Source organism: Drosophila nasuta, chromosome 2R (assembly GCF_023558535.2).
Source record: "Drosophila nasuta strain 15112-1781.00 chromosome 2R, ASM2355853v1, whole genome shotgun sequence".
In the NCBI taxonomy this organism is placed as follows: Eukaryota; Metazoa; Arthropoda; class Insecta; order Diptera; family Drosophilidae; genus Drosophila; species Drosophila nasuta.
Window position 1 is genome coordinate 32,000,877 of NC_083456.1, and position 21,583 is coordinate 32,022,459.

At 47.0% G+C, this 21,583-nt stretch overlaps 4 protein-coding genes across 4 annotated transcripts; 2 read left to right on the forward strand and 2 right to left on the reverse strand.

Annotated features, from left to right (window-relative positions):
• Positions 1-1,191: 1,191 nt before the first annotated feature.
• Positions 1,192-12,673, reverse strand: LOC132785218 (uncharacterized). Its single transcript, XM_060791212.1, has 9 exons — positions 12,465-12,673; positions 11,204-12,288; positions 8,828-11,144; positions 5,087-5,201; positions 4,918-5,026; positions 3,999-4,856; positions 2,003-3,918; positions 1,782-1,927; positions 1,192-1,699 (listed from the first exon to the last, which is right to left on the reverse strand). Exons 1-9 carry the CDS (start codon positions 12,511-12,513, stop codon positions 1,494-1,496), a joined length of 6,801 nt encoding a protein of 2,266 aa, XP_060647195.1. The 5' UTR covers positions 12,514-12,673; the 3' UTR covers positions 1,192-1,493.
• Positions 12,674-12,940: 267 nt separating this feature from the next.
• LOC132787402 (tRNA (guanine(10)-N2)-methyltransferase homolog) lies at positions 12,941-14,664 on the forward strand. Its single transcript, XM_060794411.1, has 4 exons — positions 12,941-13,154; positions 13,209-14,001; positions 14,064-14,262; positions 14,322-14,664. The coding sequence occupies exons 1-4, from the start codon at positions 13,026-13,028 to the stop codon at positions 14,662-14,664; spliced, it is 1,464 nt and encodes a 487-aa protein (XP_060650394.1). The 5' UTR covers positions 12,941-13,025.
• A 54-nt stretch (positions 14,665-14,718) lies between these two features.
• Positions 14,719-15,460, reverse strand: LOC132787412 (putative lipoyltransferase 2, mitochondrial). Its single transcript, XM_060794440.1, has one exon. It carries the CDS (start codon positions 15,400-15,402, stop codon positions 14,719-14,721), a length of 684 nt encoding a protein of 227 aa, XP_060650423.1. The 5' UTR covers positions 15,403-15,460.
• Positions 15,461-15,758: 298 nt separating this feature from the next.
• On the forward strand, positions 15,759-21,117 carry LOC132787396 (transcription factor kayak). Its single transcript, XM_060794406.1, has 7 exons — positions 15,759-17,752; positions 17,811-18,763; positions 18,828-18,981; positions 19,591-19,715; positions 19,786-19,888; positions 19,951-20,234; positions 20,291-21,117. Exons 1-7 carry the CDS (start codon positions 16,100-16,102, stop codon positions 20,400-20,402), a joined length of 3,384 nt encoding a protein of 1,127 aa, XP_060650389.1. The 5' UTR covers positions 15,759-16,099; the 3' UTR covers positions 20,403-21,117.
• Positions 21,118-21,583: the final 466 nt, after the last annotated feature.

The following is a 21,583-nucleotide window of genomic DNA, read 5'->3' on the forward strand; positions in this document are numbered from 1 at the left end:
AAGAATAAGCAACAGGCCCACGACAACGTCGAAAGAGAAACGTGTTTGGAATTTATACAAGTTAAATAGCAAAATATTATCATGTTTCATGGATGTCGTCGACATTGTTTAACCTATTCACAAATAAAAGTCGAAAAGTTTTTATTTCAATTTGCTGAAACTAGCGCATTTATTAAATTATTCAAAGAGCAGTACAAAAACTTAAAACAATTGCATAGCCATAGCTATCAGGCTATGTTATAATATGAAAATAGTTGCTTCTCAATTTTTTTTTTAAAGAGTTTTGCTTAATGTTTAACAAAAATTGCTTTTGCATTTAGGGAGTTTTTTTTTCTTTTTAGCAATTAACTAAATAAACAAAGGGAGCATTTAATGTATTAAATGGCATAAGGCTGAGGAAGGATTCAATCTAATTTATATACGATAGTAAGTAGTATTTAGAAATGTATACTTAAGCTCCCCTTAAATTTTTGAAAAGTACATCAAGCAAGTAAGAACTAAGTTATATATTGAAAATGAATGGGAAGTCGCTATTGTTTTACAATTTTGATAATTAAACGCGATGGCTAATTGATGGTTGGTTGATTGATTGGTTGATAGATTGGTGGATTGATTGCTTTACAATAAAAAAAACCATATGCAGTAAATTAAGATTACATTATGTACGTACATTTTACAAACTAATATCAAAGTTTAGTTATCAACAGTTTAATTTGTGACCGTCGCATGCAGCATGCGCGTGCCTTTGCCCTCTTTCTATATAGTACACTATACAGATAATACATGAAATAGCTCTGAAATAAAGTACACGCTACTTTCCATATATATAATCATTATATATTTCCTATAGATGGTGCATGGATTAATTCATGAATTCATTCATACTTGTGTTACACAGTAGTAGTATTTAATTTGTTGCTATTTGTCTGTTTTTTGTCTATGTAGCTGTCTCTGCCTCTGCTTCTGCTTCGGTTGTTACGTTATGGCTATAAACTTCAGTGTTCAGTGTTGCATCAACGTTTCCTTTTTTCTCTTTGCTTTTGTTTTTACAATTCTTACAACTTCTTCGTGACGTTCTAACTTACATGCAATTATCAATGACTTTGTATGCATTACGCGTTTATCACAATTTCATTTGTTAATTTCCATAAATGTTTTCTTTTTTGTTTTGTTTTGTATTTCTATTTAGTATCTCTATGTGTTTGTTTGGGTTTTGTTAATTCAATTCGCTGCTTGTCGATGATTTTTGGGATTTTTGTTGGATGCGATTCTATTGTCAACTATTTTGTATAGTTAATAGGTAATAAATTATGAAAAACGTTATATAAAAAGATAATCAGGCTTTCGGTTGTACGGGTAGAAACTTCATGGTCTAAATGTCTATTTATGTGCTACGTATAAAAAAAGTGTTGCGATTCTTGGTATAAACTCAAAATTCAGTTGGCAAATCATAAATATTGAAATACAGCGATTAGCTGGCTGCAGTAAAGATGTCAAATTTGACCGTTGTTTATGTTGCTGTTGTCTCCAGCAACTGTTGTTGTTGATGGTGCTGCTTCTTCTCCTGCTCCAGGCTTGCCTGCATTCAGTTTCGCTTTAACTTTCAGCAACAGCGCCTCAAATGAATCCTCCTGCGGAGCAGCAGCCGGCGCTGCCTTGGGAAACACGTACGAATGGTAATTGTTAATGCCGGCATTGTCTGCAAAATTTACAAGAGAGCGAGAGAGAGAAATTAAATTAAATTTCTTAAATCAATTTAGTGGTTAACAACAACAACTCACCCAAGTCGGCGTACGATGCGCGACAGAAGGCGCGTCTGCCCCCGAAACTAATGTCATACATGTTGATTTGCGCATCCCGAGGGCTTGTGTCGATGGCTGTGAATGCGTCCTGCGCACGTTCAAAGGTCACAAAGCCATACTTCATGCTGCGAAGGAGACATTTAAATTGAACTTTAATTCACTTTCTCTGCTACAATCACGCTTGCTTGCTGTCAACTTACCCATTCTCCTTGTAGTGTATCGTTATCTGTTTGATGCTGCCGTAGGGCAGAAATTTGCGACGCAGCATCTCCTTTGTGGTCTCCTGCTCAATGCGTCCCACGTAGACAATGCGACGCTCCTCCACCGCTGGCTGCGACACATTGCGGTCCACGTAACCACGTCGATTGTTGTTGCTATTGTTGCTGCTGTTGACAGTTGGCGAACGCGAGCGTCGCAACGGACTGCGACTGCGCTCGCGATCGCTAAACTCTGATCCCGAGGTGGAACAATTGTCGCGCGTTAGATTTTTCGAGCGGCGTTTGTTGTAGCTGGTGCGACGTTGTCGCTGCTGCCGTTCGTACTTGCCCGACTCCGAGTAGGATGAGGAACTCACCGAGCTGCGATGACGCCGTGTGCTGCGCGATGAATAACCACCGCCATTGATGCTTCCGCCTACGCTGCATGCGGCAGTCGCATCCGAGTGGCGAAGTCGCTCTGTTGAGTTGGAATTGGAGCGAGAGCGATACGAGGCCATGCTGCTGCTCGAGGACGAGGTTGAGGAGCCACTCGAGCTGCCATTCGAGCCATCAACGCGACGCTTGCGATAACTGCGACGCGTGCGTTCACGCGACTGACGCGCTGTGGGCAACGTGAGGAGCGGAAATTCGGGTTGCAGATCTGTCTGAGTGCCCATGGAAACCATTCGCTTCCGCACACGATTCTTGGCCAGATGCATGATGACCTTATCCTCGCCATGATGTGCATTCTTATCCGCCAGCGTCGCTGTCGCTGCTCCCGTTGTTGCCTCTGCTCCTGCAGCTGATGTTGCGGCAAGTGCCACGCAATTCGTTTGTCTCACAACCTCGCTCTGTATGCTGGCAATCAAGGAGTTTGTCATATCCTTGCCCGCCTCGCTGCTGTGCGACATGTTGTACAGCAACACCGAAGACTTGAGCAGTGAGCGTGACGAGGGCGTCGTTGTCTTGTTGTCCCTGAGCGCCACGCTCGCCTGATGCGGCGGTATCGTAATGTCTGTGTTGCAGCTGGCCGACACAATGATGATCTCCTCGTAGTCAGCGTGCAGTTTGCTATTCGCAGCAGCTGCTGCCTGCGTCTCCGGCTCTGGCTCAGTCTCCATGCAGTACGTGTCCCTAACAATATCCTTAAGTGGCGGCAACTTTGTCACGCGCGGCACCTTCGCCGACACCCGCGAATCGATAATCTTCAGCTGCTGCGCACGCTTCAACTCCAGCATGCGTAGCACTTTGTTTTTGGCCACCGTTATGGGATCTGTGGGCGGAGCTGCTGCCTGACTCGTCGGGCTCTTCAGACTGTTCACAATGCTGCAGATGGCTGCCTTTTGCGGCGATGGTTGCGTCTTCTGCACCGGCATTGGTGGCGCCACCACCGGCACCTTGCTAGCCTCCAGCTTGGGCTGCTTGGCAGGCACGGGTGTCTGCTGTCTTGTGGATGTGGCTGCAACTCCGCCGCCACTCTTGCGCTGCTTGTACTCTTCCAGATTCAGCTTACGCTTAGGCGCAGGCACCGACACGGGCGTTGGAGACGCTGCAACTGTCGCTGTGGGCAACAACGCAACAGCCGCATCACGTTCATGCTTCAGCAGCGCAAGATTCTTGCCGCCCAGACCGAGTCCAGTGCTGATGAGCTGCTTACAAGCAGCTGCGCTCTTGTGGTTAGCCTCTTGCGCCTTCTTGGCCGCTGCCTTCGACTTGCCGCTCGTCGCTGTGCTGACTGCTGCCTTGCCGCCCACCTTGCGTTTGAGAAACTCGCACTGCTTCTTGTTGGGCACCAGGCAAATGTTGTTGCTGGTCTTTGGCTTCGCTGCACTGGCTGCTGTTGTTGCTGCTGCTGTTGGTGTTACTTCTGCTGCCACTGGAGCTGTCTTGGCTGCCGTTTGACTTGACGCCGCCTTGTGCTATGTGAAGACACCAGTTGAAGAATGAGTTACATGCTTCAATGTGTGTTTTGGTTGGCTGCCCAGCACTTGATACTCACCTCGGCAGAGACAATCCGCTGTTTCGGCTGCTTGGGACTCCACGATGGATCGGCCTTCACATTGTCCACATAGCACAAATCGTCAGCGGGAGCCGTTTGTTGTTTGGCCACCCACAACGATTCATCCACATCGATGACATCGACAGTCTCCACATCAATGATGGAATCCGAGTCGTAATCAGAGTCACGACTCTTTGACGAGATAATCACAGGCTTTGGCAGCGCTGTGACCGGTTTCACAGCTGGTGTTGTTGCCGCCTTTGCTTTGACTGGCGCTGCAATTGGTAATGGGACAGCAGCAACTGGAGCCACTGCTGCGATGGGTGCTGGGCTTTGCTCCATCGTTTTCACCGCCTGCTTCGCGCGCAGTGAGCTGAGATTGTCGGCGAAATCATCCTTTGTGATAAAGTCAGCCAAATCGAAGTTGTTCACATCGATGTTCAGTCCCAGGGCATCGGCATCGGAGCCAATTGTATTCGTGCTCAACGTGCGATTCTTGCGCTCATCCTGCAAGGCAAACATATCTGCCGTCAGCAGATGGCCAGCATCACCTAAGGAAGCCATTGGTTCATCGGGCACATCATCATCGTAATCACTCGAATGCGATTCGTAATCGCCAATCGAGGAGCTGTCAGTGCGTGTGCGAAATGTTGAATTGCTGCACTGGCTCTGCACTTCATCGCCAGCCACATCTTCTTCGTCATCCTCATCATCATCGGAGGTAATCAATGCGCTCAGCTGACGCTGTTGCTCGTAGGCAGCCTCGACCTCGCTCCCTGAGATGTGCCTATAAACCTGACCATTGAGCACATTTGCATCGTCGCTCAGATGCTGATCGACAAAGTCGCTGTAGATGAGCTGTAAATAAAAGCATTAATTAGTAACTATTATAAAGCAGTTTGAGGGCTTTCGATCTCACCAAGTTCTTGTTGTTTTGCAGCTGCTCATCGGACTCCTTTTGGCCAAGCAGCGATTCATCTGTGGGCGCAATGGGCAAAATACCATTCAGCGTATCCGTGAGCTGCAAACTATAAGAGAGAAGTGTCAATAAGAGTGGTCAATGTGTGTTGGGGAAAAATGACACTTACTCATCATTGGCGGACCAGAAATTCGGTTCTGGATCATACTTGACAAAGTTACCCTCGAAGGGATCCTCGTGAAACACATTCAGCATGCGTGAATCCATTACAATTAGTTTGTGCAATCAATCTGTTAAAGAAATAGAAGAGTGCAGAGTTAAACATAATTGTTTTGCTATCTTAGGCGGCCATGAGTTTTCGTTGAACATTTAATATAGCCTGAAAACTAGTTTTGTGCATTTTTAAAGCCCAGTCAAAGCACATTTCGAAATTTTATAGAGGAAATAATGCCTCCCAGAAAGGTCATAACTCGACGTCAGCGCAAAGCGGCCGAAGCCAAGCGTCAAACGCAGGAAGAAAGCATTCTAGAGAGCAATAATGTATCGTCGATGCCCCTTGCTGGCTGGCCATCGAACAATAACCATCAGAGCATTACAGAGCACGTGACCAAGCCAAATCATCAAATTGTTGATGTTGTAGAGACCGAGGGCCCAACAAGGGCTCACAATATTATCAACGATCTGAACGAGGCTGGAAATGTCAACAAGTCAAAGACACAAACACCGCCAGAATTAATAAAGGAGCAAAGCAGCTCCTTAAGCAAATCTATGACACGCAAAGCAGCTGCTACAATTACGAGAATTCAGAGATTGTCCAAGGCGACCGACACAGTGGTCAATGAATCGACATCGTCAACCGACAACAGTCTGGACGGGACCATCAGAAAGGCACTCGAAGGATCCGAAAACAAAGGATCACCATGCAAATGTGAGTTCTGCAAAGTGATCTTGAGTTACTTCTTGCCAAGCAAGAAGGCAAAGAGTGGCAAGAGGTCCAAGTATCGAGCAAGCAATGTGGAGAACGAGGAGTGCAAATTGCTGCCATCATTGGGAACTAGACGCCACATTTTACAGTTGCTGGAGAAGAAGGCGAAGCGACTGGCTCGCCATATGTTAAGACAAAAAAGCGAAAAAACCGCTCACTTTGGGAAAAGGAACTGCACTATGTCACGCTTTACCAACTAAACCCATCGTCAAATCTTCTTTGTCAGAACCTAAAAACAAGAGCAAAGTTAATGAAACACACGAGGTTGCGGTTAAAGCGCCACATGAAATGACCACGAGCAGGGAAAACTTTCTCAATGCCATGCAGCAGTTGAAGACCCCCTCAGCGCCCGTCAAGGTGATCGGCAACACCGGATACTTTGTGCTAACTGGCACCAGGGATGAGTTAGCCGTACAGCTTGCCGAGCTAGAAGAGGATCACAACGTGCTCATCCGACGTTGCAAGGTGCTGATGCCCGGCGTGCCTGACGCAGTGGAACCGCAGCTAGAACATTTGGAACAGCATCGAGAGGAGATATTGCAGCAAATGCACGCCAAGCACGAAATGTTGGAACCACGACGTCAGCGGCGTGTCAAGCGACCCCCAGCAAATACCATTAAATTATATACGCGATTTAATTGGAATAATTATTAATCTATATCTCACAAATTGTACTATTTAAAATTCAGAATTTGAATATCCACGTGCAGCGAATTTAAAAATCGATAACTTTGCAAAGTGGCGCGCAGTAGTCAACAAGTTGGCAACGCTAAAAGTGCACCGCCGAATGGTCGCACAAAAGGGAACGGCAAAAACCAGCGTGGCACGTTTTTTTCTCTTCATGCAGGCAGCAACATGCTGTTGTTTTTCTTATTCGCCATGCGGCATGCCGCTAGTCGCCAAACTAACTCGAAATGCTAAATGGTTTATACTGTTTGTTGAGTTAAATGCTTAAACAAAATTGTTGGGTATTTTTTTTAGGCATCACTTTTTTTTTAAACAAATCGTCATCGCACAAAACAATAACAACAAACACACTTATAAATACACAGACAGCCATGCTTGCGCACACTCACATGCAAACACACACGCACACAAACACTCACGCACGCACCAAACACCGACAAGGCGACCACGTGTGTGTTTGTGCCGCCGCCGCACCATGTGCTTTTTTGTTATACATGTGTGTGTGTGTGCTAATGCTAAATAACAATCTCCTCTTTTTTCATTTCTTTTTAATAAAGTCTACTATCACATTTCACACACGTACACACACTCACACACAGGTTTTTGTTTAGAAAGCCATTTTCTTGATAAATTCAAAGGCGACGGCGACATCGCATTGGGTTTCGTGCGAATTTTTTTTTGTGAACAGCTCGTGTATCAACGCACTTGTAGACGGGCGGGAGGAGCACTTGTCTTTCTTTGAGGTGTAATTTTTTGATTTACAAAAGCAAAGGCATTACCTTAAAAGAGCACTCTGCTCTACACTCGGCTTTAATTGTTTATTACTTTAGTCACTGCTCGAATTAGTTATTAACAGTTGTTGCAGTCGTCTGTTTGTCTGCTTTAACCTCACATGTTGAGCGCCGCGTCTACAACGCCAACGCACAGTTTTAAAATATTTAAATGTTACAAGACGACCACGTTTGGATTGTTTATTTTGGTTTTGAGATTTTAATTGGACTCTCGGCAACCACCACACGGATTTAATACGATTTTTATCTAATAATTAATGAATCACATTGCTGAATGATGTTGTGTTCACGTGGACGCGAGCGAACGGACGCACGACCGCGGGGAACGAAACTTATTTACTATTATCGCAGCGCTGGCAGAGGGCGGTGAGTTATCGATGACAAAATCGATAAGCACATCGATTCTTTTTGCGGACAAGTGGCAGTATAAATTCGTTATTAATTAACAATTTATTTTTATTTTGAAAAAAGTTTTGTTTAAAGTTAATTTTTTGTGGGGATGTGACCAGAAACTGCACGTTATAGGATATACCGAAACACTGAAACCCTGCATTGCTGAACGGTTACACTGTTCTAGGGATTGCACAATATTTAAAAAACGCGAAAAAAATAAATTTCACATTCCATTCGGATCTCCGCCTACCGCTGAGATTTTCTTTAACAGAAATGCGACTTTGCGGCCCAAAACCTAAATCGAAAATAAAGTAACGGCAATATTTGGTTGGTAGTAAAAGTCGAAAAATCTCAAAAATTTGTCTTTTTTTTTAAATTTGGTACGAAGTGTATATTATATATTATCTTTGCGCGCTGCGATGGCAAATATCGATTTTCTCACCAATTCTATTTTAATCGAAGTTAAGCGATGTGACCGATTTTACAATATATACGTTAATTTACCGATGCGATTCGGTATATACCATTACCACACTTTTGTCCGTTAACAGCGAACTTAACAGAGTACTAAGCAGAGGACCGGTGGCGCAACTTTCAAAATTCAACAATGTGCCAACTTCTTAAGTGTTTTGCAATTTCAATTAAAGCCAACTGGTCAATTTACTATTTTTGATAAACAGTTTTATTTGTATGTACTTTATTTATGCATCCAATTCTAGCAAACCGAGGCGAAGGTAGGCTAGTTGATTATTATATTTTGTAATTGTGATCAATTTGTAAAAATGTTGCCAAGCATATTACATTAGGGCGAGCGGGATTAGCACATATTTCGGATAAAGTACAATACATTATGTATATTATTTGTTGTATATATAAAAAAGAGGGTACGGTTACATTTGCTGTGTTGTATATATTAGACAATGCGGAAGAGAGATAAATATTTAACGCCGCTTAACGCTAGTCCATTCACCATCATCGCCGGCCTTGTTTTCTGTTCAAAATAAAGATAATCATAAGTAAATGTATGAGAATATATATATTTTTGGACACTCACCCTTGTCCTGGGGCTGTTCGCGCTTGGGAGCAGGTTTCTCGTCACGTGGCGAGGGAGCAGTGCGCCAGTTGCCGCCACCACCGCCTCCTTCCTTGGGTCCAGCGCCAGCACCGCGATTGTCGCGTCCATCACGACGCTCGCCTCCAGCTGGGCGACGATTGTCACGGTTGTCACGATCGCTTTGGCGGGGAGCATCGCGCCAGTTGCTGCCTGTGTCACGAGCTTGATCATCATTACGACGGAATCCACCGCGATCATCGCGGTCGTCACGGCGTGGTCCATCGTTACGGCGGAACGAATCACGATCGCGGTCACGATCACCACCGAGGCGATCACCACGCTCGCGGTCACGATCACCACGCTCACGGTCGCGGTCACCACCACGATCACGGTCACCACCGCGACGCCACTTGTCATCGCGTCCACCAGCTGGAGCACCACCGCGCTCGCCACGATCAGGGCCGCCTCCGCGTTGAGAGTCGGGCTCGCGACGCACACGCCATGAGGAATCGGCGCCACCTTCGTTATCCTTACGCTCACCACGGTCACGATCATTACGGTCGCGATCGTTGCGGTCAATGCGATCATTGCGCTCTCCGCGATCACGATCATTGCGGTCGTTACGATCGTTGCGATCATTGCGCTCTCCGCGATCACGATCGTTACGGTCATTACGCTCGTTGCGGTCGCTTGGTGGAGCATTGCGACGCCATTCACCGGCACCACCGGTGGCAGCTGCTGGACGCTCACCACGATCGCCACGTGGACGCCAAGTATCGCGTTCCTTTTCGCTGCGCTCACGCTCGACAGCCACCTCACGAGCCAGACGCTCGCGATCCTCTTGAATCTTGCGTTCGGCTTCCTCCTCCTTGGCACGTTGTTTCTCGTACTGCTGACGACGTTTCTCATCCTCGGCTTCGCGTTCCAGGCGACGAGCCTCGGCGGCTGCACGCTCTTCGGCCTCGCGAGCGTGACGAATCTCCTCCTCCTTGCGGAAACGCTCCTCCTCCTTGGCACGCAAAAAGGCCAAGCGGCGTTCCTCGCGACGACGAACAACGCGATCGGCCAAACGCTTCTTGCGCTCCTCGGCAAGCGCAATGTCAAACTTCTTCAACTTCTCGACATAGAGCGAAGCGCGCTCCTTCTTGAGAGCTTCGAGGAACTCATCGCGATCGGGATACATGCGCTTCAGACGATCTTGCTGCAGCACAGCATCCTTGCGATCGGAAATAGCCGTCTCGATACGAGTTTGTTCGGTGGCCTCCCAGAACTCCTTGTCCTTGGCATGTTTCTCAGCCAGATACTTCTCAAAGAGCGGAATCTCTTCTTGACGCTTGGCACGCTCGAAGTAATCGATCTTCTTCTCCTGCGACTTGAGCTTCGACTGCAGCTCCTTGCGCTCACGCTGCAACTCTTCGCTCTCGCGCATTGCGATTTGCTCGGCATCGAGCTTCTTGATGCCCTCTTCGTCGAGCTTCGACAGCATCTTCTTGCCGTGCGCCGTCTGCGAGATTTGCTGCACCTTCTCCTTGAGACTCTTCTCCTTGATAGCCTGAATCTCGTTCTCGTGGCGCTTGCGTTCGCGCTCCTCCTGCTCCTGCTCGAGGCGCTTCTGCTCGGCCAGCTTTGCCTTGCGAGATTCCTCCTCGTGGCGACGTGCCTCCTCCTCTTCGCGGGCGTTGTTCTGCTTCTCAATGAACTCCTTGCGATCCTCGATGATTTTCTGGCGCTGCAGAATGCGTTGATGCTCGCGATCCTTGATCTCATGATAATGATGCACCATCTGAGTACGCAGCTTGGCGCGCTGATCACGCTCACGATTCGGATAGACAATGGACACGGCACGGGTCAGCACTGTCGACATGTTGACGAGCTGCGAGCGAATCTGCTCCGAGGGCATAGATTGCAGAGCGGGTCCATCGGGACGATACTCGCGTTGACTCTCGGTCAGATCGGTGCCAAAGAAGATGCTGTTGCGCTGATGATCGATGCGAATCTGCATGTCATTGTGACGCACCGACTCCACCAGCAACTTCTCCAATTCGAAGAGTTTGCAGAAAGGTGCCAGCTCAAGCAAACGCTTGAACTCGATGCTCTCGTACACCTGCGAGATTTGGCGAATCAAGCGCATGATGGTCACATCCTTCAGAGGCTGGATGTAGGGAGCGAGCAGGGTGTTCTCGGTCTCACCGCTCTCAATGGTGTCCACAATAGACTGAATGCGCTTGCAGAGGTTTAACGGGTTGAAGTCAACCTCCAACCAGTTGTACAAGTTGCGGAACTCGTCCGACACCAGATTGGGCACATTCAAGCGCACCTGGCGAAAAAAAAAGGATTAGCAAAAGTTAATTGATCAATTATTGATGCAACACTTACAACTTCGCGTATGAGCGAGACACGGGTTGGTGGCTGGGGCAGACCCAGCAAGACGGCCAGCTTTTGTGCCTTCTCCAGCGGACTCTTGTCCGCCTCAATGAAGCGATCGAATTCCGGATGAGCCGATGGCAGCGGAATCGAGAGAGTAGCGAGCAGCACGTGAGCTGCCATGCGCTGCAAATCATCCTTGGTCAAGTTCTTCTTGAGCTCGCGCGTCAGTTGGAACAGCTTCAATAAGGCCGCAGCATGGAAGAGCTGATTGCCAGCCTTGCTAAAGACCATAGCCAGCTTCTGGTAGTAGTTGGCCATAGTTTTGGGCACCGGTGTCTTCTTGGACATGGCCATCAGACCATGTATGTCCTCAATGGCTTTGTAGGCCTCCTGCCACAACTCCATCTGTATGGCCGAGTCAAGCAGGTATAGCCTAGTATCCAGGCACATCTGCTGAGTCTCCACTTTGTTGATGGACACGCCAGTGGTTTGGTTGCTGCTCTTGCAGATATCCTCGAGATGCTTGCGCAGCTTGTCGCACAGACGACGGAACTCGCTCTTGCGATTGTACTTCAAGCAGAATTGGAAGGCCATGCGAGCAATATCATGATACAGGGCCTCACAGTGCGTGTTAACACGCAGCAGCTCCAAGCACTGGCAATAAGATTCCCAGAGGAACTTCACCCAGGGCAACAAAATAGTACGATCCGAACGATCCTGTGCATCCTCACCGCATACAGCGCTCATCAAAATGCTCTCAGGGGTGGCAATGTTGTCCAGATCGTCCAACTCGAGCACTGCAACGGCCGCCGAAGATTGCGCTTGAGCTGCTTCGGTGTGCTCCTCGGCCATCTTCAGGTAGCCGCGAATTACATTCTCCAGGGAGTTCACATTCACCAGCTGGAACATGTTGCGGTACTGGAAGAGACCCTCCTTGGCAATGTGGGACTTCTTGAGCTCCACGCACAAGTACAAGTACTTGAACATGAGGGGCTCAATGACCGTCTCGGAGTAGGCATAGTTCCAACGCTTGTTCCTGAACACCTCTTGCAACGTGTCCAAGGCACGCAGTGGTTTTCCCACCTCAATGAATTCTGCAAAACATCATAAAGGGGTTGGGGGGTTGATGAAAGGGTAAACGAGTTTCAATTGCCCATTCACAATGCGCGGCAACAATACGCACTGCGAAACGGGTGAGTGGCATTTTTGACATTTCACTTTGACCAGCTCATTCGTAGCCGCATGGAAAGAAAATTTTTCACCCACTCACCATTAGCTCGTTTAAGAGCATTTTCCGGACGTTGCGTGTAACGCGCCATATTCACTTGATAACAATTTTATGCACGGGCCACTTAACTTATGTTTTTCACTTTGCTTGTGCAGCTTTGAAGCTTGCTGTAGCTGAAAATTTATTAAAATCTTCGGCTCGCCTACGTGTGCGCCTCAGAAATTAATGCGAAAGGCCGTGTCGATTACAGCGTGACCGTAAGTGCAATTACAAAATATACTTTTTCGCGTTGCAAACGAATTATTGGTCGGCTGGTCACACTATGCAATGAGGATGATGAAACTTGTTGTTTTAGGCTTTGGGAACTTGTTTAAGAAAATTTAATCTAATATTTTGATTCCTGAGTTTAAATACAACACGTTTAATTAAAATGCTAATGTGTCTGACAACTAACATTTGCAAAATTCATTTATTGGTATTTTTATATACCAAACAGCTAGACACACAGTTTATGGAATGGTATCGATACTTGCGGCGCTTGTACAAAGTAAACATAAATAACAGCACATGTTGTTATAATTTTTTCGCATAATTTTGATTGAAATGACAAAGTTTTGGAAGAAGTATGTACTTTGGTTTGCCCAAGAGCATGTTGATTTTCGTGTGGCTGAATTCGAGTCAATCGTCAAGCTGTTCGGTCTGGAGTTTCGGCATTTTTCCGACAATCGCTTAGTAAGCAAATGGAATACTTCGATTCAATTGTTATAATGAATTGTTTATGCTTAGAAACCCTTTTGGCTAGTGGAATTTCCCAATGATGAAACCGCACTGCAGTACGCTTCCCGTTCGGTGGCATTGCGCTCCATCATTGAGCTGCAGGCACACGCCAACACACTCCCAGAATTCCACCAGAGATTAAAGACGCTAGTGGACACAGATCGAGGAGCACTCTCGCAATATTTCAATGCGCAGAGCTTTAAGGTGACAGTGGAGACGTACAACAAACACTTTACGCAGCGCGAAAAAGTAGACAAGATCGAAGCCATGGACTATTTGCCACTCCAAGGAGCTGTCAATCTTAAAGATCCTCAAGTGGAATGGTGGTATCTGGAATTCTGGGGCTTGGATCCCACAGATGTCCCCGATGCACCCGAAGATATAGTCTTTGGTCGCATGCTAGGCCAAGGACAGCGACACCTGATCAAGCAACTGTCGCTGAAACAGCGCAAGTTCATTGGCAACACCAGCATGGATGCCCAGCTCAGCTTGCTGATGGCCAACCAGGCGATGGTTAAGGATGGCGACTTGGTTTTTGATCCCTTTGTGGGCACTGGTTCTTTGCTAGTCAGCGCTGCCAAGTTTGGTGGCTATGTTCTGGGTGCAGACATTGATTTCATGATGTTGCATGCGCGTTGTCGTCCAAGTCGCATTACACAGAAAGTACGTGAGAAAGACGAAAGCATCAGAGCTAATCTGAAGCAGTATGGCTGTGCAGAGCGCTACATGGACGTGGTGGTGGCTGACTTTTCCTGCCCGCTGTGGCATAAGAGCATGCGTTTCGACAGCATCATCACAGATCGTAAGTATGATCTATGAAAATAGTTTTATTGTTGTTTGTAACAAGCTTTGTCCATTTGTTAGCTCCTTATGGGATAAGAGAGGCAACAGAGAAGGTGGAAAACAAGTCACACGGCAAGGACAACACACGCTCGGCGGACATGGCGCATTATCCCTCCACTTCGCACTACTCCCTGCAACATTTGTACACGGATTTGCTTCAGTTTGGAGCGAAACATTTGCGGCTTGGTGGTCGTCTTGTTTGCTGGCTGCCTTTTCATCGGTAACTAGATGAATCTGTATAGTAATAGTATCAGCATTCAATAGCTTCACCCTTTGCAGTGAGGATTACAATGAGGCTATGCTGCCGCAGCACACGCATCTCAAATTGGTGGCCAACTCAGAGCAGCTGCTGGCAGGTAACACAGCGAGACGTCTGCTGACATACGAGAAGTGTACAGAGTACAGCGATGACAGTAGTCCAAATCCTCTTCCTCAAGAGCCTGGACAAGACTTTAGAGAGCGCTACTTCAATACCAATGGTTCGCTGGAATCTCGGCAGGATCGGCGCATGCGTAAAGCAGCGCAGCGGGAAGAGGGGCGACTGCAAATGGAGATGCGAGGGAAAATTCCCTGCGATGGTCGCGCCAAGAAATGTGATTTGAACAAAGCGCGTTTTGACTAAATAATTTACTAACTGACAACATGTGATGGTGGTTTACTATAATTGTTAATTCGGCTAGTTTGTGACTCGTTCTTGTTGTTGCTCCTGCAGCTGGCAATTGAACTTCTTGGCCAGACTCTCTAACAAGGCAGCAGAAGCCTCGGATAGACTGACCTGGCGTTGGAGCTGCTCACTCAACGAAGTGACGCCCTTGCCCTCAATTCCGCACGGCACAATGTGTTCGAACCAGCTCAAGTCCGTCGAGCAATTGAGGCCAATGCCATGGGTGGTGACATAACGCGAGCCATGCACGCCAATCGCACAGATCTTCTTATCGCCCACCCAAATACCCGTGTCCGCAGTGGTGCTGGCATTAAGTACTCCCAGCTGGCGACATGTTTCGATCACCGTCTGCTCCAAAGTAGCAACATAGCAACGCATGCTCAGCTTAAATTGACGCAGATTTAAGATGGGATAGGCAACCAGTTGCCCAGGTCCGTGGAAGGTAATGAGACCGCCGCGATCTGTGCGATGAAATTCGGCGCCCAGCTCTCGTAATCGTTTTTCATCCTCTTCCGTGTATCCTTTGGTCCGTATTCCAATTGTGTAGACAGGATCGTGCTCCAGAAGCAACAGGAAATTGCGAAACTCTGCAAAATCTACGGTTTTTTGTTTTGCCAGTTGTTGCTGTAACTGCAGACCAGCTGTGTAACTCAGGCGTCCAGCGCGTACAACAGTGAGTAGGGGTCTAACGACCATAATATAATTAATTATTTAAAGTATATCAGACTTTTTGCATCTAAAAAAGCTGTTTTATTTGTGGCAGTGTGACCACAATCCGTATTTTTTAAATATTCAATATAATACGGATAGTATATACAAAAATGCAGAAACTGCGATAATTTCTATAACTGGCACGCTGTAATCTAAATAGGTAATTTCCGATTTCACCGACTAATAACAATGCCATTTATTATATTTTATAATTTAATTTGCATAATGCAACAGCTAAATAACCGTTTTTTCGCAATACCCTAAATAATGCCACCAAGAAATTTAATCGATATGTAAGTTCGTTTGCCAGCCCTGTTGACGCTCCGGGTGATTGGTAAGTTGGTATTCTTCTTGCCACATACACTCACACACGCAAGCATAATATATTATTTGTGTTAAAAGTTATTGCAAAAAAAGCGAGCAGTGTAGCAACGTATTTATTATTTATGTGTGTCGTTGCCACACAACTAACGCAAGCAGCAAACAGCAACTTGCGAATGCAAAGATTGCGCGCAACAATTGACGCACTACACAATCGCATGAAATTCTAATGGGACTCTCAGCGTCAGTGCGAACGAGAGCGTGAGCAGAGCAGAGAGTGAGTGAGTGAGAAAGAGGGAGGAGAAGAGCAAAAAAAACGCGCTGGCATTGGCACGGGGCTGTTCCCGTTGTGTTGCGGGATATGACGACACGGACACGTCAGGATGAGCGGAGCGGCATCGTCGACGTCGATGAGGCAATTGCCGCCACATATCATCAGCTGCCGCCGCACAGTGCCGAGTTGGCGAACTTTCTGGCACATCAACAACAACAGCAGCAGCAGCAACAACAACAACACTTGCTGCATCAGCAACAGCAGCAGCAACAACAGCCTGGACAGGGGCCGTTGATGTGGCCACCACCGCCACCCCCGCATTTAGGTGTTCAATATCCGCCCCATCATCCACACCCACCACCACCACCGCAGCATCATCATCAGCATCCCCAACAACATCCCCAGCAACATCAGCAGCCACAACAACATCCTCAACAACAACCACCGCAATCTGCGCACGTCTATAACGAATATTTGTACAACTTGGCTTACCCAGGAGCAGCTCCTGGCCAACCCGAGACCTACTCTGTGCTCCCCGTGGGCCATGGAAACTTTTTGAAGGTTTATCACTGCTCCGAGAATGCTGTGAACGATGTCTACGCTCAGCAAGCAGCGGCTGCTGCGGCCAATTTCTCGCATATCAACATGGCAACACTAAACCAGCATCAGCAGCAACAACAACAGCAGCAGCAGCATCCACATCATCAGCAACAACAGCAGCAGGCAGCTGCTCCGCAGGCACAGGGACAACAACAGCCTCCGGTGCAAGTTCAGGCGGCAGCTGCTCAACAGACGCCTCTCTATGAGCTGTTTGCCACCAATCCGCTGTTGCCGCAACCTGAAATGAACATTGCCACGCAACAGCAGCAACAACAACAACCACAGCAGCAGCAGCAACCACAACAGCAGCCAGCACCTCAGCAATTCCATCAGTTCGATGAGGCTGCTGTCATCTCTTCAAACATTGCAGCCAGCAACAGCGCCAACATGTTCATCAACAACCTGGTCAACAATTGGTCGCCAAATCTCACAGGCGCCAGTTACATTCAGTTTGGTGGCGAGCTGCCAACGGAGCAAGTCAACAATAGCTACAAAGAATCCACGCCTGCCACTCCATTGGCAGCGCCAGTTGCAACAGCTGTTCCACCAGCTTTGACGCCACCACAGCAATGCTCACCGGTCAAGTTGCAACAACAACAACCGCAGCAGCAGCAGCCGCCAGTTGTGCTGCCGACCAAGAGCGTGGAAGTGCCGCCCAAGCCAGCAGTGGAAGTGGTCAATACAATAACCCCAACACTTAACACAGCCGCAGCACCAGCAGCAGCAACAATTGCAACAACTCCAACAGCAACCGCAGCCGTTGCAGCCACTGCCATTAAGAAGGCGCCCATTGTGGTGCCGGGAATAATGTCCGAGGGCAAGAAGCGCATTGTGGCCGAGGTGAAGCCGATGCCCATGTCCTACTCCGATGTGCTCAGCAAGGGCAGCAGCTTGCGCAGCAGCTCGGCGACAATACACGCCAACAGCAACCTCGGCGAATCGCGTTCTGTGAACAACTTGGAGAATGGACATGCGCCGCAGCGTCGTCAGGGCAAGGACGAAGGCAATGGCAATCGGGAGCAGCGCAACAATGCGAAGCGTTCGCCATTGCATGAGCTCAAGGATGTGCCCGGGAATACAACAGGACATCGCGGCAAGAAGCGACAACAGCAAGCAGCAGTGCAAAAGCAACAGCAAGTGGTGAGTAGCAGTTGAAATAGTTGAATAAGTAAACAGTTGAATAAACTGTTTTTTACAGCCACTGTTGCAACAGCAGCAGCAACAACAGCAGCAGCCAGCAACACAGACCACGCTGAGATCAAGTAAACCATTGCAGGAAAAGAAGCGTCCAGTGCAGCTGAAACTCAACAATAGCAGCAACAACAACAGCAGCAGCAATCTGAATGGTTACGCCAAGGCGAGCAGCGATAGCAAGGCCAACAACAACAGCAGCAGCAATGGCAACGGCAACAGCAGCAGCAGCAATGCTTCGAACAGCAGCAACAGCCAAAACTACGCATCTCGTAAGTCCAACAGCAATCGGAGCAACAGCGGCAACAATAGCAACGCCAACTACTCGAATGGCAATTCAAGCAACTCGACGGGTGGCAACAACAACAGCGGCAGCAACAACCACCATAACAGCAGCAGCAGCAACAACAATGTCAACTCGTCGTCCTCGAAGCGTTACGCGACTTCATCGAATTCGAATCTAGGCTCCAGCTCCGGCTCCTATTCGTACTCCTCGAAGCGCAATCGCAGCGGTGGCTACGCCTCATCCAATTCGCCATCGCATGCGAGCAGCTCGAATCGCAACTATGAGCTGGCAAAGCGGATACTGCACACCTGGTGGATCTACACGCTCAAGTTGCTCACCTGGCTCTTCTATCTGGTCTACGATATTGTCGTCCTCGGCTGCAGCATGGCCTACGAGCGTCTGACCACAGCGTATGTGGCTGGCGTGGCGTATGCTCGTCAGCTGCACAAGGAACTGAAGCAGAACTCGGGCAAGCCGAGCATTTGGTGGCGCAACTATTGGCGTCGCTTCGATGCTCGTTTCAAGAAGAACTCGCGCTGGGCATTCTGGCGGCGATTCTACAAGCGCAAACCTCCCGAGGCGAACGCTGAGGCTTTCAAGACGGGTCGCCTGCCGCAGACGGGCGAAGAGGCCATGTACTCGCTGCTGAATTGCAAGGGCAAGGATGCCTACAGGCAAGTGAATGAATATGCTTTGGTTTATTCAAGTCAAGTACTTAATTGTCTTTTGTTTCTTCAGCATATTGGGCGTGCCAGCGGACAGTCCGCAGGAGCAGATACGTAAGCACTACAAGAAGATCGCTGTGCTGGTGCATCCCGACAAGAACAAGCAGGCAGGCGCCGAGGAGGCGTTCAAGGTGCTCCAGCGTGCATTTGAGTTAATCGGTGAACCGGTAAGTAGAGTGAGGATAACTACAACTTAGATGGGATAAAGGCAAGAGTCATAAAAGTAGATGGACATATCTAAAATGAAGGAAGAGATTAAGCAATTCTTGGTTAGAATCAATTGTAACAAACTTCACTCTTTTAAGTGATGAGATTTGGCATTTAATTCATTGTAAAATAACCAATTATCAACTGTAACAATCTTCACTCTTTTAAGTAATGAAAATTGTGATTTAATTCATTTTAAAATAACTAATTATCAAATGTAACAATCTTCACTCTTTTAAGTAATGAAAATTGTCATTTGATTAATTTCAAAACAACTATTTATCAAATGTAACAATCTTCAATCTTTTAAGAGAAGAAAATTGTCATTTAAATAATCACATTTAAATAATTTGAAACAACTAATTATGAATTGTAACAATCTACACTTATAAGTAATGAAAATTGTCATTTAAATATTTTCAAAATGATCATTTATACACTCTTTAACATTTCATTTAAGCAGTTGCTTCTACCCATCAAATTTTGTGCACCATTTACCATAAATTAAGTTATAACTTGTACTCACTGTTTATTTCTTCAATCTAACTAACTTGTATTGTCTATAACAGGAAAATCGTCTTGCCTATGACCAAAGCATCGCGGAGGCATTGCACGCGGAGAAGGCGTGGACGGAGCTGCACGATTTGTTGTCGCAGTTGCAAACCAAAATGACCGAGGCGGCCAATACTATAAGGTAAGCAGTCTATTATATTTTATACTATCTAAATAATTGCTAATATTCCAACTTAACTATCGCAAAACAGATGCAGCACCTGTGCGCAGCGTCATCCTCGCAAACTAACCGAACGTCCTCATTATGCGGCGCGTGAATGCGCTTCCTGTAAGATACGCCACTCGGCCAAAGATGTGAGTAAAAGATCTCAATCTCTATCTCTAGCAGAGCACAACTAATTGTATTCCTTCTGCAGGGTGACATTTGGGCAGAGACTAGCATGCTGGGTCTGCGCTGGAAGTATTTGGCATTGATGGATGGCAAAGTCTACGATATAACCGAGTGGGCCAACTGCCAGAAGGGTGCGCTGTCGCATCTGGAGCCCAATTCGCACATGGTGCAGTATCGCATTGTGCGCGGCGCTCAGCAACAGCAGCAGCAACAACAACAGCAGCAGCAACAACAGCAACAGCAGCATCCCCATCAACAGCAGCCACCGCCACATGCCCATCATCCCGGTGGCCCAGCCAGTGGTGTCAGGTGAGTAGCCACTTAATCTTCGAGAGAAGCAAATTCAAATAATTAACTGTTTACAGCGAGGCAACTTTGCATGAGTTTCTGGACAACTTGTACAGCGGACAGCATCCGGGAGCACCGAATGCCACACCATTTGCTGGCAATGCACGTCGTCGCGCTCGTCGCAATTGATACGAAGATGATCGGAGGAGGCCGTTTGCTTGGAAATAGAATTAAGATGTTTTTAAAATCTCTAATCTACAGTTGGCCGTTGGCTGCTTACTCACAGATACAGATACCAATATAAAAGCAGATACAGATACAGATACAATTATCGATACAGATACAGATTAGATGATAACCCCACTCACAGGCCAACAGCAGCGCAAACATCTCTCACTTTGCACACCCCAAACAAAAACAACTCAACACACACACGCTCCATAAACACAGCAGCGCCTAGTTCTATGTTTACTCTACACATAAGTACAATGACTACAGATTACAGATTACGAATAGATAGCTGTTTGAGATGATTTTTCGTTGTACTACTCGTCGTCGTACTCGTCGTGCATAAGTATCAATCAAATGATGATAACAATTGCCTACCACTTAAGTAGTTGACTTCTGTGTTCTACATTTTACATATTTTACACTTACACACTACACTTTACATATTACATATTTTACTTTCTGCCTACCCGCTTATGGACGGACAGCTTAACACGCTTAGCTCGTAGAAAAACAAGTCTAGATCGTAAGTTTAAAATAATATCGATAGACCGCAAAACTGCAACCGGATCGCTGCAATACGTCCTGCGTTGGCGTATGCTCTCCGGCCAAATATGTAAAATCTAACACATCCGAATTATAAATGTTAATAAAACCGTATAGAGAACCTACAAAACATTCTTGAATTTATTTTGAATTTGGCGCCTTACATGCGTTTATTGCATTGCAGTGTAACCAAAATAAGTGAAGAAATGGTAAATTTGGTATATTTTTTTGCTTTTGAGGTATATTTTAAAGTCCAAAGTATGGTCACCCTAAAGATAGCGGAACAGCAGTGGGCGGAAATGGGGCAGAGCGCATGTGCGAATGGCTGACTTTAGCAAGCGAATGAGCTTGTTGCCATTTCTGTTCGCCTGGTACACTTGCTTAATTTTTCAATGCACAGCAGCCGCTTCAGGTTTCCAAAATATTCTGTGCGTGCGTGTGTGTGCCTCGCATTCGATCGAACGCCAAACGAACGACTTTTCCCATACCCACAGTCAGCTAAAGTACCAGGCGAACAGAATCCGCAGTGAGCGAATTTGTTTTGCACAGCCGCCATGCTGTTAGAGAGCGAGAGAGAGACAGCGCACTGCACATCA